This window comes from Periplaneta americana, chromosome 11, assembly GCF_040183065.1.
Source record: "Periplaneta americana isolate PAMFEO1 chromosome 11, P.americana_PAMFEO1_priV1, whole genome shotgun sequence".
NCBI lineage: Eukaryota > Metazoa > Arthropoda > Insecta > Blattodea > Blattidae > Periplaneta > Periplaneta americana.
The window spans coordinates 132,732,578-132,748,762 of record NC_091127.1 but is presented as its reverse complement, the minus strand read 5'-3'; the positions used below and the strand labels follow the sequence as shown (position 1 = coordinate 132,748,762).

Here is a 16,185-nt window from a genome sequence, read left to right as displayed (position 1 = left end):
TTTTTTCTGATTAATCTCATTTCGAGGTTCATGGCCACCGTGTTTCTTACGTCCGTAAAGAATTCGAAAAGGATTCGTCAACTCATCTTCAGTGAGCACCAAAACTCCCCCCAGAAGAAATGTCCTGGGGTTGTTTTACACACGAAGGGCCTGGACTGAAGAGAATGATGAATGATAAGTATATTCGCATATTGGAAACTAGAGTCTTACTGCAGCTGCAAAAATCATTTCCGGATGGCAGTTGTGTGTTTCAACAAGACCTGGCAACATATCATACATCTCGAAAAACTACTGGTACTAAATTTTTCAGCCAGAATAATATCTAGGTACTCCCTGGCCAAGCAACTCATCCGATGTCAGTCCAATTGAGAACATAGTCAATTTGAAAAAGGAGAATAACAAAACTGGATTGTTTTACAAAAGAAAATATTATTTATTTCCTTGTTGAAGTTTGATTTTATGGTGAAGAAATTAAGAAGATTTGTGGAAATTAGTGGAATTCATGCCAGATCGTGTCACTGATGTAATTACAAACAAGGGGAGCAACATAAATTACTGAGGTACGTTGAACATATATTTTATCCTTACTTGTAGTTTAATATACTCAGTATGGCTTGTTATTAATTTGAATGCCATTGTAGGTTGTCTACCAGAGATGATGTAATACATAATATGAAGGGACTTCATGTCTGGTCATGTTCTTGAAGTGAAATCAGTCAAGGGAAATTCTTGACACATTTATCTTCCTAACTTGTATTACTGCTGTAGTAAGATGATACCAGTACTGAGAAAAAGGTAAGGTACATAGATATAAAAAACATCCATTATAAATGGCATATATTCTTGCATACTGTTTTACTCCTAAATACTCTTGAATCGTCAATAGTTCCAACTCTACAATTACCGAAACAACCACAATTTGCTGTGAAATGGAGCAACCATTCTTTATTATGTCAACAAGAAAGGGATTTTCCAAAAATGCAAGTGAAAATTTAAGTGTTCAAATCTGACATTCATTTCAGGTTTGTTTCTACTGCAGTTTCCAACCGTCATGAGCATGCGCACATCGACTTCACTGTTTGTGCAGCGATAACTTAAAACTCTGACTAGTTGCTGATTAAAGTCAGGCATTCTTGCAGCATATCAAACCGTCACCAAACCATTTCCTGATGGTCAGAAAAATTTGCGAATCAAGCACAAACCAATCTTAAATGACACTGACGCATGTTCATTAAAATAATTGTGCTTTACTTTCATCCACTGGACTGGCACACACGTACTCTTTATGTTTCCATGCATATTTATGTCCCAACCTTTTATTACACTGTAGTAGCGAAACCAATCAGGTTAAGTGACCCATTCCACCGCTAAAATGTACCATGTTCCATACCATTAAAAGCACAAAAGAAGCTGTCATTTTATTGTACTTTATTGTGTTCTCAGTACGGTCCGAAACATTTAATGTAATCAGAAAAATGTAGTGTAAATCTTAAAACATTAACCATGGCCACAAGACTGTCTGTGTACGATCGAACACGAATTGCTGCTCGAATGGAGGTGTGGCAATCCCCAATTATGGTGCAGAGATGATGGAGAATGTGAAAGGAAGAAATGTGATGCTGGACTACAAGACCATCAAGAGACTTCACGCCAACTTGATTCGCACTGGCTCAGTTACGCAACAGAATGGTGCTGACCGACCAAAATCAGTGATCACAGAGATCAAAGCAACCGCTGCTGAGGCCTTCCAGAGAAGTCCTAAGAAATCCATTCGACAGTACCAGCAGGAATCTAGTGTATCCTATGGATCCATGCAGCGGTTGCTAAAAGAAATGAATTGCCGGCCAGGGATGCCACACTTTGTGCAAGCTCTGTCATGTGAGGACTGTGATATCAGAATGGAGTTTGCGGAGTCTCTACTAACATGGATTCAAGAGGAACCTAACCTTTTGCGACAAATTCTATGGTCAGACGAGAGGAGTGTGGCCGGGTGCCAAATGAAATGCTTGTGAGAGCAGTACAGAACGTTCAGCCACGTCTGGAAAAATGGCAGCAAATGCTGTGTTTACATCGAATTTTAATATTGGTGGAATTTTAAGCAGTCCGAATGACTGGACTATTAGTTCATGTTACTTTGATCCTGTCATGTTAATTCATTTACTTGTGATAAACGAATAAAAAGTTGGACATAAATATGGGTCGCCCTGTATATTTGGTTATTAAAATATGCAGTGAAATTTAATTACATCTTCAATATACAACATTAGTGAATTACTTTACAATACATGAGCGTTCATGCAAGGATGGTTTAAAATTAATTTCAAACCTATCATCGCTGATCATGTGTAACAATTGAGGTAGGAACAGTTATCAAACCATCACAAACTCACTGCAAATACAAACCTTATATGATTTTTGAAAAGCCGCATGCAGCTCATGAGCCATGGTGTGCCTTTCCCCCACCTGGCATATGCAATAATGCTGCAGGTTTTCCATGGACGTTGTTACTGTATATCATCGTACAAAATCACCCAAAACCCAGGGCTACAAATGGATCTCTGTCAGTGGCGGTTCCTCGGGGGAGGGAAGGGAGGAACGTCCTCCTCACACTTTTCTTCTTTTGAAAGTAAATACCAAATAAAATAATTATATGTCTTGAAATTCAAGGAAGATTCGATAATTTTTAAGTTCACAGCTATAAGAAAACCTCGGTTGATCGAGTTTTAAACGATGCGCGCTCATATGCTGCTAGAAAACTGTGAGAAAGATGCGAGGTTGTTTGTGTGGAGGAAAGTCAATCCATTCCTCCTTTACTGCAGTTACCACACATAGACAACAGCGCACTAGCGGCCAGAGAAAGAAGCAGAGTTTTAAAGCGAGCAAATGAATGGAGAGGGAGGAGATCCTCCTCTGAATAGAAACCGACTGCTCGTGCAGCAAGCTCTCTACCGCTGCCATCTAACGATCTTGCACTCAACCAGACTATAACACATCTAGGAGGAGGCACAATAAAACAGTTTTAACGCAATGCTATGAAAGACACCATATAAACTTTTTTTAAAATTATAAATAAAAAATATTATTCATTTCGCTTTATATAGGCTACTATTCATGGTTTGAAACTTTCAAGGATATTTGAAAGTTAAAGTCGGGTTTATATAAAACAAAGAGGAAGGAATTCTACGTTAATATCACAGATCTTTTTGGCCCCTGAAATTCGCTTCCACTCATTGTGTACTAGACAGGGTAACAGCCAAGTTGTCAGTTTTGTACAAATATATTTGAAATTGAAAATAGATACTCCAGACTACATTATTTTTAACATATAAAATTGGCCACCGGCAACTTTGAACAATAATGGTACAAGAACTGATATTCTTCAAAAGTATGTGATACCAAACTTGTAAAATGTACATGTGGCAACACAAACCACGTGGGTGGGTGCAGTGTTCTCGCTTTCCTCAGGTTATTTCCCATTCCCATTTCCGTGGTTCCGATTACGTGTTAGTAGCTATAGTCTCTTCCAACACGTGTGATGCTGTAATGTGCTCGAAAAATGCTGTGAGGTGAATTTTCTTGTAATTGTTAATTTGTGCAATTATTCAACAATGAATGGAAGTGAAAACATTATATATTATGGAAAGTTTAGGAAACTCGGTTTACAAGAACAGATTATTGCTATACAGAAGGGAAGGCCAACCCCAACACTACCTGGTCTTACATGTGTGCATGTTGGCTAAGTTGTAGCATTTTTCATTCAAGAAGGTGTCATTTCGTCCTGTTACCTTCTTTCCTCTTAAGAAATACGCAGGAGCCGCCACTGATCTCTGTGGGCATTCTTTCATTTCAGGCTACTGTTATTCCACAAAAAATTGTACCGGTAAGTTGTACTTCCCTGTTGATCAAATAACTTTGGGCTAATATAGGCCTATACAAATTTTTAAGACATTTTTATTCAGCTGCTGTAGAATTTCCAACCACAAATTATTGTTAAAAGTGCCCAACACATGCAACAGTAATATTAAAACTAGAGATTTTTTTTTTAAATTAAAAATATGTTTTGTCCACACTTTCTTCTTGGATTTCTTGTTCCCGAATTCGAACAGGATGCCATGGAGAGGTTCATTTTTTGTCCAATGATACATAATTCTGTCAAATTAATTTTTTTCAGTATACTCCCCAAACAGAAAGGCTACAAGGTTCATCTTATGGTTGGATATTTTTATTTGCGAAATGTCCCGAGTTTTTATTTCATAAGTTATAGCACTCTATCTCGTTTGTACTTACATTAAAAATGACTTATCAGTTATGACGTAGTTCGTATAACACCAACACTGTCTTATAATTATGCTGACTCACTGCCAAAATGGATATGAACTTGTTGCTTAGATAAGACGTATGAATATAAATCAAATGTACCTTTGCTTCCCAGATAAAATTATGCATGTCACTTTCACAACAGTATTCGAATGACTTCCATTCTATCGGTAAATGCGGTACTGGAAGGATATAAATGCAGTACTGAAAAGATTAAAATATTCTAGATAGTCGGTGAGTGTGAACTTGGTAGGCTATACGTTATAAACGATTTATTTTTCGAGTTGTTCGTAGATCATTTATCTTGGACTTCGTGAATTGCAGTCAACATATTTTTTATTCCTGCTAAATTCTTCGTGTTTGTGTGAAAGAAATGTCAGTTTATATCATATTTAATAAAATGTCGAATTCAATAAACAATTAAAATTAAGTGAGTTATGATTTCTGGTTACTTATCATTTACATCACTGAAGGCTTTTTGACCATCCAGTTACAAAGAGTTTAAAGGGTTAGGTACAGCTTATAGCAGTAAAATTTTGGAAGTATTCAACATTTTTTTCCTCTATTACTGTATCTTGTACAATAATGAAAATTAGTGTATGTAAAACACTGTCCTTCTGCTATATGGAAAAAATATTTTTACGATTTAAAAAAAAATTATTTACATTTTTTTTTTTTTTTTTTTTTTTTTTTTCAGTTCACTGTGCAGTGATGAAGCTTTTCCCACATAACTAAAAAACTATCCAACATTCTGTGATGAAATTTTGTGTGTGTATTTGTGCATGTCATATCTACAATATGATGCAAAATCACTCCTCTACCGTTCATAGATTGTCTAATAAAAAATAAATTCATTTAAAAAGTGGTCAAATATCAGTATTTTCTTATAACACAAAATAAAAAAATATATATATTTTATTAAGGAATGTAGTTGAAAGAGCATGATATTGTAAACATGAGTTTCACCAATAAAATAAAAGAGAGAGAACATGAAAAAGTGAACAAGTTTATGTTTTATGAGGGAAACGCTTCATCACTGCACAGTGAACTACCACCGTTATGAATTTTGAAAAAAAAAATATATATATATATATATATATATATATATATATAATTTTTTTAAATCGTGAACTACCACTGTTATGAATTTTGGAAAAAAAAAAAATATATATATATATATATATAAATAATTTTTTTTTTAATCGTAAAAATATTTCTTTTCATAAAGCAGAAGGACAGTGTTTTACATATGCCAATTTTCATCATTGTACAAGAAACAGTAATGGAAGAAACAAATGTTGAATATTTCCAAACATTTTACTGCTGTAAGCTGTACCTAACCCCTTAAATGTCTCTGTCATAAAATCCCATTTTAAATAAGTTATAAGAATAAAATTACAAAATTGTAAATGTATAACATTATATTATATAAATATTTTGCAGTATATTTTCTGTTATTTTGTTTTCCTCGCCTTTGGTTATTGAAATATTTTTTATTTATTTATTGTTTTATTATTCAACTTGGCATTCTGTAGGTATTTGTAGGCCTATATTTAATAATTTAATTACTGGTATTATGTTTGTGGTGTTTTTTTTCTGTAACACAAAACTAATGTCAGAAAGCACATTTCTACGGTTTTCGAGCTTTCTTTTTCATATTATTTCTGAGTAATTCTAATAAATACAGAATCAATGAATAGTAATTTTAATGTAACAAGTTAATTACAACAATTGTTTATTATTAATTTGGATTTTATACTTAAATACAGTAACAATGATATTAACTGTTTTGTTATTCATGTTTGTAATTTATGTTAAAAGGTAAAATTAATGATAAACATACGTAAAGTAATTTTAATGTAATGCAAACTTACTGCATGAAATTAGCTGCAATAGAATTTCGTAGAAAGGGTGCTGATAAGAAATAATTCAAGTCATCTGCTATCATTTCTAAACTGAAGGTCAAGGTCGCAAAGCTTTATCTATTTCTGACTATAGTTCAGTACGTATCCTATAGATAAGGCACTAATGTAAATGTTTAGTTTTAATGAAAATTTATCGTGATATAATGATGTCTTAATTGTTTTCAGATATTTCTCGAACGTGAAAAGTGTGCTGTGAATTACAGAAATTTTATCAGGTACGTCCACACCTCGTATTCACATACTGTACAACTTAAATGTAACACGTTTAGAATGTTTAATAATTCAAGAGATTACCTGCAATATTTTTAAATGAGTACAGTATTATTATTTTTTAATGAGCAAGTGATAGGCCTACGATTTATTTTATTTCTAGACAACAGAATATATACTGTACTGGTAATGTATTTGATCTATTTTAATTCAAAGATATGAAAATATTAAAATGTTTAATATTCTACGTCAGTCAGAACCTTTTTGGTTGATAAAATCAATGTTTACTTTCATAAAATTAAAGACGCATCATATCTGTGCATGGGCTAATATAACCAAAAGATAGAAATATACGAGAAAATTTCAGAATGCACTTAAATATTGAAAAATATTATGAAATTCTTAAGTACAATGAGTCAAGCATCTCCAAACACCTGTATCTGTACTGAATTAATACTGGGTGTTCATTTCAAAGTGTGTCATAACGTCACTGTTGTTGGGTCACCGATTTGAAGCGAGTTTCAGCTTAAATGTTAGAGAAGTTGCCTATTATTTAAGGCGTTCTTCAATCTGAACTTGAGAACGTGTACGGTATAACTTGAACGTCGTAGCAACAGATGGCGGTCTGTATGGTTTGTGTGCTACCATAACCTCTTTCGAACTGTGTTTTGCGCCGGCAAGTTGTACTCAGGGTATTTGTTATCATCGGTTCCGTACGGTAACATTCCACAACACAAATCAAATGCTCCGTGTCCATGTTGACCGTCGAAGTTAATGTAAACAAATACGTAAGTAATCGTCTTAACCCTCTCCCCATATCCCGACAGTACGTATTTCCAAACAGTTCACATTCCTGCCACTACTGGCGTTACCGTACGTATCGGCACGTACTCTTCAGAATGAACGCCGTACTTGCTAGCCAACTTCTCTGCCTCTTAGATTATACACCTGAGCTGCGGAAGTGTAGGAAGATTGAATTCTCTAGGCTCATCAGCTAGCCACATGAAGGCATACAGCGAGCCAAGACACATTTTGAACTGAACACCCAGTAGTACCGGTATCATGTAGTAGAAGTAGTACCGGTAGTAGTTGTAGTGGTAACAATATCGGTATAGTGGCAACAGCAGCTACTGATTTTGTTGTACCATGCATCAAGAACTCCATATATAACGAGATTGAAAAACAGCTGAAATTTGCTCTTGAAGTGACTAAAATGTGGAATATCAACAGGTTTTGCCAATTGAAAATCAACTTGTTAGTTAAATATAATTAAGGTTGGCACAATATCTTCCGAAACTACTAGGATAGGGGAAAATTTTGGAAATACAAGACTGCTAATATTCTTTGTAAAATAATGTAGAAAAAAATCGCACACTCTGGTTGTGCTTTTGAGGACTGTGAATGTAACATGGGGTAGATTTCCAGTGTACAAGCAACCGATTATAATGATGATGACGACGGTAATAATAATAATAATAATAATAATAATAGTGATGATGGCGAATGGTAGCTTCGCAATTAAGGTGTTGTGCTGCAAGCCATAAGGTAGCAGGTTTGATTTTTTATGGTGTCATGGATTTTTTTCCATTGATTTAATACTTCCGGCCATACTATGTCTCTTACTTACTTATGACTTTTAAAGTACCCGGAGGTTCATTGTCGCCCTCACATAAGTCCGCCATTGGACCCAATCCTCAGCAAGATTAATCCAGTCTCTATCATCACATCCCACCTCCCTCAAATCCATTTTATATTATCCTCCCAGCTACACCTCGGCCTCCCCAAAGATCTTTTTCCCTCCGGCTTCCCAACTAAAACTATCTATGCCCATATATCCATTTCTGAATTCGCCCATATGTGCTACATGCCCTGCCCATATCAAACGTCTGGATTTAATGTTCCTTATTATGTCAGGTGAAAAATATTGATTTATTTTTCAATTACAGGTACTGAGATTTACATCTTTGACCTAAACACAACTTCAATATTTAAAAAAAGAAATAAAAAGAAGGCATAGATTGCAAAAGGAAAAGAAAATGTCCTTCATTGATTCATTAAGTTCCTCGCTTCCCAGTATTGGTCACACTCTTTCACTTTGATTAAGTTTGGACATCTTGTAGATCACACAAGGTGCATTTTGGGTCTGGTAGTAAGCCAAAACAATGGAGGTGTTAAGCTAGGCAGTCATGCCCAGTGCATAACTGCTTCATTGCGACTGCTTCATTTCGTGGCAGTAGCGGCCGGTGATCAAAATCCTTGGTGAGGCCAGATGCAACTAGTTTAAGTGCCTCCGATAGGAAATGTTTGTTTATTATATTAATTATTATTGTTATTATATTATTAATATCATTATTACTGTATTATTATTATTATTATTATTACTATTATTAGTCTATTCTTATTACTATCAATGAAAAATAATAATTTCACTTATCAAATAAGCTGTTATGCTCTGAGTTTCAGTGATTGTTTCGTGTGATGAAGCATCCCATATTATGTGTTGAAATTCCCCTTTCTTTCTTTTCTTTTTATTGTTTTCCTTTAACAGCAACAAACAAGGCCAAGAAAAGTTTATTTTGCATCACATTACCACATAACCATTTATGTTGCCCATACCAGGATGCAATAGAAACTCGCGTTTTAAGATTATGTGTGAGAAAAATTATCAGCGATGTCGTATGTATCTCGGTTGTCTCTCTCTTTATTTAAAACTTCCTTTATTTCAGTATTATTTCTTCTCGAAAAAGGACACTCTAACAATGAATTAACTACACCAGCATTATTTCTCTCATTTGTTTTTGTTTATATTTTCCCAAAATACATAACAACATTGGCCCAATACCAAGTACAATAGTAGAACACCCTCGCTTATGTCAAAACATAAGGGGAGAGAATCGAGTGGGTCTCTGCCTGCCAAAGAGCTGGAATTTTGTTATTTATGGGCTAGTTAGGAAGACAAGTCACCACTACTATTCCCACCCCACTCTACCCTTGAGGCCCGCCCATGGATGGGAGGAGTGAAACCTGACCAGGCCAGCCGAATTGTGCCTCAGCTACAACGTTTTAAGCGTAAACTCAAAGCCCGCGAAAGGACATGAAATGCATTAAGCCAGACCCGGCACGAACGAATCTGGCCTCAGGAACAAATTTTACTGCAAAACAGGTCTATATATATCAAAGTTTTCAAATGTTTCTACAGTGATATATGCTTCATTCAAATAACTAATACATTATATAAAAACACAAAATTTTATTTCAGCTAAGCCAAGTGACTGAGGCCCGGCCTCACTTGCCTCAGTCAATCAGCCGCCACTGTTTCTTGGTCTATTTAGTATTTCTAAAATGTCCATTTGCCAGTGTTGATGTTTAATTTAGCTGTAGAATAAGGTATTTGTTGTTTCGTTGTTTGAGTTATCTGGGTGCCTTTTTTAGCCAATACATCGGCCTGATCATTTTCATGTATATTGCAATGGCCAGGAATCCACTGTAGTTTTACGTGTTTATTTTTTTCTGTTAAGAGGCGTAACGTATTTTGATAGTTCTGGATTTGTAAGGATTGAGTATCAATGGAGTTTATAGACTCTGTCGCTGCTCTGGAATCACAGAGGATGACTACCTTTCTAAATTTTTCCTGGTGACACATCAACTGATTTAGAGCAATACTGATGGCTTCAACTTCTCCGTCATAAGCTGATCTGTACCATATGTTTCTACTGGAACATAGAATGCAAAGTTGTTGCTATATATACCTGCTCTGCAGTGGCGATTTCTCTTAAGAAGCACAGGAGCAGTGCACCACCTCTTCAAATAACACATGAACACATGTTTTTAAATTTATATCAATGAAATGCAGTAAACTATGTGAGCGACATAATTCTTTATTACACTGCATGTGTACTGTTCTTGTTGACACCTGGGACTTACATTTACCGCTCGACACTTGCGGCACACTGTTCCATTCGAGCTTGCACAGTAGTACTGTTTCACTGGCAGGCTTTGGAGCATGGTAGGGAGGCAGTACAGTGTGCGTAGGAGGGGTTAAGAGCACTTTCAGATGTGTTCTCAAGCTCGTTCCATCATAAATGTTACAATGAATAGTGTGCAAAATCTTTTAAATGTGTAATTTTCTATAAGACCTTTACGCGACAAGATCAAAATAAAGAAGATGGGTAGACCTACACATGAATTAAAATTATAAGTGACGAAGAACAGTAATAGAGAAGTGAGAAGAAAATTCAACATTCGGACTTAACGAAAAATGCAATATGCAGCTGCAATATAAAAGACGCTGTATTTTGTTTTCCTTGCCTATTGTTCGATAGAGAACATTTATTGACAAAAATAAGTACGTTTTATGAATTTTATTTATTTTTATGTTTGAATTTAGGACTGTGCGTAGTAACTAAATAATTTTGATTATCATTCTGCAGATATTATTGATTTGAAGCACATGAATGAAATAATTAAAAAACACGATTCTTCAGCTACACACATCAACAGTAATGTTAAATTAGCAGTGTTGGGTCAAACAAACATACAGACACAATTGGATTCAATTGGATTGTTGAACTTCACAATGATAAAGTTACCAAGAACAGATACGTGCATGCGGTTTTGTGGAGCTTTTGAGTTGGCTTTAAGAGGTCACAAAGACGGAAACTCATCTTTAAACGCTAGTATTTTTCTTGGCCTCATCAATTTCAGTTCTGAATTAGACGCACTCTTAAGAAACATTTGGAAAGAGGAACAGTGTTTAAGAGCACATTAAACACTATACAGAACGAAATCCTTCAAGCCATTTTGATGTATGCTATTATGAGATTTCAAAGAAATAAAGAAAGCTGCTGACTTTTTAACAGTTAAGGCTGATGAGACGATACACGTATCGAATGCTTGTGAACGTGTGAACTGTGTTATAAAACGCACTATAGCGAAAACAATATTATTTACGGTTTGCTGCAATAGAAATTGAACACTTTACTTTGCTATTACTGGACCTACATAGGAAACTGATTAACTGCAATTTCTTGACTAATTATGTAAATCTATACCTACGTAACATTTGTTAATAGTTATGTAGTAGTTAGTACCTATAATAATAATAATAATAATAATAATATGATAATCATAACCATAATAAATATTCGTGCACCACCAGGATTATTTATCACCACACGCCACTGCTGCTCTGGCATTTGCGTGATATGTTATCTTAAAGCCGTCAGTATATACATGCAACCAGTCTTTCGAATACTTATTATGCAGTGTTTCTAGAGGTAGGGTCCTCAATTCGTCTATTGTTGTTTCCTTCTTGATGATAGCTTCTTCCAGATCTAGTGAGTATGCTATGTCTTTTTCGAGAAGTGAATTCTGCTGTTTTAGTAATGGTTCTGGTGTATTGCTGATTTGGTACTTTGTCTTCAGCTCTGCAACTTTCTATACAAAGCTGTATTGTGTTTTCAATCTTCAATCTTTCAGGTGAAGAATAAAATGCATTCAGTTCTCCGTTGTGTATGCAGTTCTCCATTCTCCTGTAACTTCATCCCTCTTAGCCCCAAATATTTTCCTAAGTACTTTATTCTCAAACACCCTTAACCTCTGTTCCTCTCTTAAAGTGAGAGTCCAAGTTTCACAACCATACAGAACAACTGGTAATATAATTGTTTTATAAATTCTGTCAGCTTTTTTGAGAGCAGATTGGATGATAAAAGCTTCTCAGCCGAATAATAACATGCATTTCTCATATTTATTCTGCGTTTAATTTCCTCCCGAGTATCATTTATATTTGTTACTGTCGCTCCAAGATATTTGAATTTTTCCACCTCTTCAAAGGATAAATTTCCAATTTTTATTTAACCATTTCGTACAATATTCTGGTCACTAGACATAATCATTACCTTCCGTTAAATAAATAAATAGATGATACTCGTAGATAAATAAATACATAAGTAAATAAATAAATAATTAATTCATAATCATTTTTCTGCCTTACCAACCTTGTAATAGAATGAAGCTGACACAATATGAAATTTAACTTGTTCTGAAACATATTGAAAAGATTGTTTTGACAGTTCTGCAGTACAGATGTTAAATATTGTGCATTGTCGATTTTAAACTCATTTTAAGAGCAGTATTCACCTGTTCGTTATTTTGAGTTCTGAAACGTTCATTTAAAGTTTTTTGCATTTCACAGTTCATATTTTTAATATAAATTTCACATTATCGTTTCGGGTTCTTTGATATATCTAAGCAAACGCAAAGCTCAATTTTACAATTTTTTTAAACAAAAAGTCGCATAATTAGTGATACTGGCGAGGTTAGTGAAAATTTCACATTGGCAGCTGCAGTGTGACTATGTCACAGAAGTTCTTCCCAGAGCTAGTTCCACATCTCCCTGTGAAAACTCAGCTGATGATGATAATAATAATAATAATAATAATAATAATAATAATAATAATAATATGACACGAAATTTAAAATACCGGTGCAGTAAATTATGAACAATTTTAATAATTGACAAAATTCTGCATATGTCTGAATAATCTTCAGTTCCAAAAATACTTGTAAGGATACAATCTGCTTTCCTATTCATAAATTTATTACGTCTTTAAATGTCGTCATTTTCATTTGTTTGTTTCAGGTGTATACTGCTGAACTTCTAAACAATGTCTACAAATGCCATTGAACTCAAGGTGGAGGATTTGGAGGTTCTATTATCATGTCAGCTTGGGTCGAACATCAAGATACAAAGCTTCACATCCCACCCCCTGACCGCACCTGGCGATAATTATGGCAGCACCATTTTGTCTGTGGAAGTGAATTACGAGCAGAACTCGACCAAGGAAGTTCACACAATTCCTCTGGTGGCTAAACTAGTTCCACTGTCGCCATTTTTACGGGAAGTGTTTCATATTAACATCACATTCAATAAAGAAGTACGGGCCTACAAGCTTGTTAGTCCAGAATTTGAACGTTTGCAGAAGGAAAAAAACATACCAGATACTGAGAGGTTAGAGGTGTTTCCCAAGTTTTATGGTGCTCGCACAAACTGGCAGGGGGACGAGAATTCTGATGCAGATGAGAGCGCTGTTCTTCTGTTGGAGAACTTGAAGGTGTCAGGTTATCGGACCAGAGATAGGAGGAAGGGATTGAACCTTAAGCACGTCGAAGCAGTGCTGACCCAGTTGGCACGCTTCCATGCCCTGTCAGTGGCTCTCAAGCTGCTGAAGCCCCAAGTATTCAGAGATACTGTGCTGAAGGCCTGCGAGCAGTTCGATACAAGTATCGTGAAGGCAGAGAATGACATTGAAAACTGGGTCAACGCAACTGTTGGCTTCGTGAAAAACACGCCAGAATGTGTACCCTACCTCTCGAAGATAGAGGCTGCATTCCGCAAGGATATGAACGGGAGATTAGAAACGTCACCTCCACCAAAGGAACCGTTTGCCACTCTAGTTCACAACGACTTCTGGGTCAACAACATGATGTTTAAGTATAACACAGGAGATGCAGACTTTGAAGCCCCTGCCAAAATAAAATTTGTAGACTTTCAAATAACGGTATATGATTCCCCTGTTAGAGATCTGTTATTTTTTATCTTCACGAGTGCAGAAGATGGTATAGTAAACAAACATTTTGATCATCTAATACGTCATTACCATTCAGAGTTCATAAACTTTCTCGTTAGATTGGGATGCAACACTGATCTCTTCTCATTTGAACGCTTCTCTGAAGAGATTGACACAAATGCACCAAAAGAGTTTGCACATATTTTATTCATGTTAAATGTAGTGAGTGCAGACAAAAGTGAAGCTCAGGACCTTACAAATTACTCTACTGATAATCTGCTGCGAAATAATGGAGGAGAGGTATACTCAAGAAAGGTGGAGGCCTTCATATTGACGTATGTAAGCAAGGGATGGCTGTGATGAATCACATATTTCAGATAGTCTTCATACTCTGAATTTGTTACAGCAAATATATTTATTGCATCAGTGCTAAATTATATAATAAATTATTATCATAAACATCACAGATTAAGCCCTCAGACTTGTTCTGCCTTCATACAAAATCACTTACCGGTACTTTATTTCTAATGTGAAGATTTTGAATATAATAGTTTCTCCTTAGCCCCTGTGAGTGTGTTATAAGCCCTTCCGAGAAATCTTCAGCATGAAGGATGGGTAGTTTTATCTGCTAGGGTCACTTTATAACAGTGATGGCAAGTATTTTAAAGGTCATTATTAATTGTACGAGGCGCGTCCATAAAGTAACTTTCTCACTCGTCCCATAGCTAGAAAACCATATTTTGCGCGAAGCGACTGCATATACGTGATAGAGTAATGTCCTGGCATAGTGCATGCGCTAGCAGAACTTCCCAAGTGCTCTCAGTAGCTTCGTTGCATTGGTTGAAGATGGATGTTCCTATTCCAGCTCCGCCGCGTGAAGTGCGGTCAGTGATAAAGTTTTTGAATGCACAGGGCATAGCGCCGATTGAAATTGATCGTCAGCTGTGCCAGGTCTGTGGGCAAGCAGATGGTGCTTTGCTGCTGTAGACAGTTTTCAGCAGGACGCCAAAATGTGCATGACGAGGAGCGCAGTGGGAGATCAACCATCATCACAGACTACCTTGTGGAGCAACGCACCATCTGCTTGCTCATGACGTTAGGCCCATAGACCTGGCACAACTGACGATCAATTTCAATCGGCGCTATGCCCTGTGCATTCAAAAACTTTATCACTGACCGCACTTCAAAGGCGGCAGAAGCTGGAATAGGAGCGTCCATTTTCAACCAATGCAACGAAGCTACTGAGAGCACTCGGGAAGTTCTGCTAGCGCATGTGCCATGCCAGGACATTACTCTATCACGTACTCACAGTCGCTTCGCGCAACATATGGTTTGCTAGCTGTGGGACGAGTGGGAAAGTTACTTTATGGACGCGCCTTGTATATTTGATTACAAACAGAAAATTAAAGAGTATAATGAAACACGTTTAAAAGTGAACGAGGCATTTGAGGTATGTAAACTGTTGTCTTTCACATACTTCCACAAGAATAAATCGCTGTCTACCATAATGTGTTAGAACAATGGTTATTTTCACAACTGAGTAGTGATTAAACGACTACATTTTCCAACAGGATGGAGCCCCTCCTCATTTCCATCATGACTTGAGACCCCATCTGAATCATGTTCTTCGACAATGCTGGATTGGACATGCTACAGATGCAGACAACCATTTCCTCTGGTTGCTGCCACAGTCCCTGGATCTAACATCATGTAATTTCTTCTTGTTGGGGGTTAGTGAAAGACAGAGTTTACGTACCCCAAATGCCTCGTTCTCTCCAGAATCTCCAGAGATAGATCACTTGTGCTGTGGACACCATTGCACCATTGGCAGGAATTTGACTACAGCTTAGATGTCTGCTGGGTGACCAAAGGTGTGCGTATAGAGGAACTTTGAGTGATGTACATCAAACTTGGACAGTCATTCTTCTGATTGAAGCTTATCAGTAACTTATAAATTAAAAAAAATAATACAATGCTTTGAAACTCCGCCATTATTTTGTGAACACATATATGTTTTTAAAGATGTGAAAATTGGAAGTTTTACCGTGTTATGAGTCTGTGTTTATAATATAATATAGTCTTCAGGAGAGAAATATTTATTTATCTACTAGGGAATATTTTTGTATTGCTCTATGGAAATACAATAGATTCACTTTTTCTTTTAA

General features: G+C 36.0%; 1 protein-coding gene and 1 long non-coding RNA gene across 4 annotated transcripts in view; one reads left to right on the top strand and one right to left on the bottom strand.

Annotated features, from left to right (window-relative positions):
• Positions 1-6,469, bottom strand: part of LOC138709347 (uncharacterized) — a 12,763-nt gene extending 6,294 nt beyond the window's left edge. The window contains exon 1 of the long non-coding RNA XR_011334916.1: positions 6,192-6,469. This is a non-coding gene — a long non-coding RNA (uncharacterized lncRNA). The remainder of the gene's footprint in view (positions 1-6,191) is intronic.
• Positions 1-16,185, top strand: part of LOC138709346 (uncharacterized) — a 16,809-nt gene extending 624 nt beyond the window's left edge. The window contains exons 1-3 of one of the 3 annotated variants that reach the window (XM_069840052.1): positions 4,453-4,551; positions 6,408-6,457; positions 13,093-16,185. In XM_069840052.1, coding sequence (XP_069696153.1) covers positions 13,118-14,380 — 1,263 coding nt within the window. In that variant the 5' untranslated portion in view covers positions 4,453-4,551; positions 6,408-6,457; positions 13,093-13,117 and the 3' untranslated portion in view covers positions 14,381-16,185. Of the gene's footprint in view, positions 1-4,452; positions 4,552-4,578; positions 4,693-6,407; positions 6,458-13,092 lie in introns of those variants that run through there. The other 2 variants (XM_069840054.1, XM_069840053.1) reach the window with 2 other exon arrangements.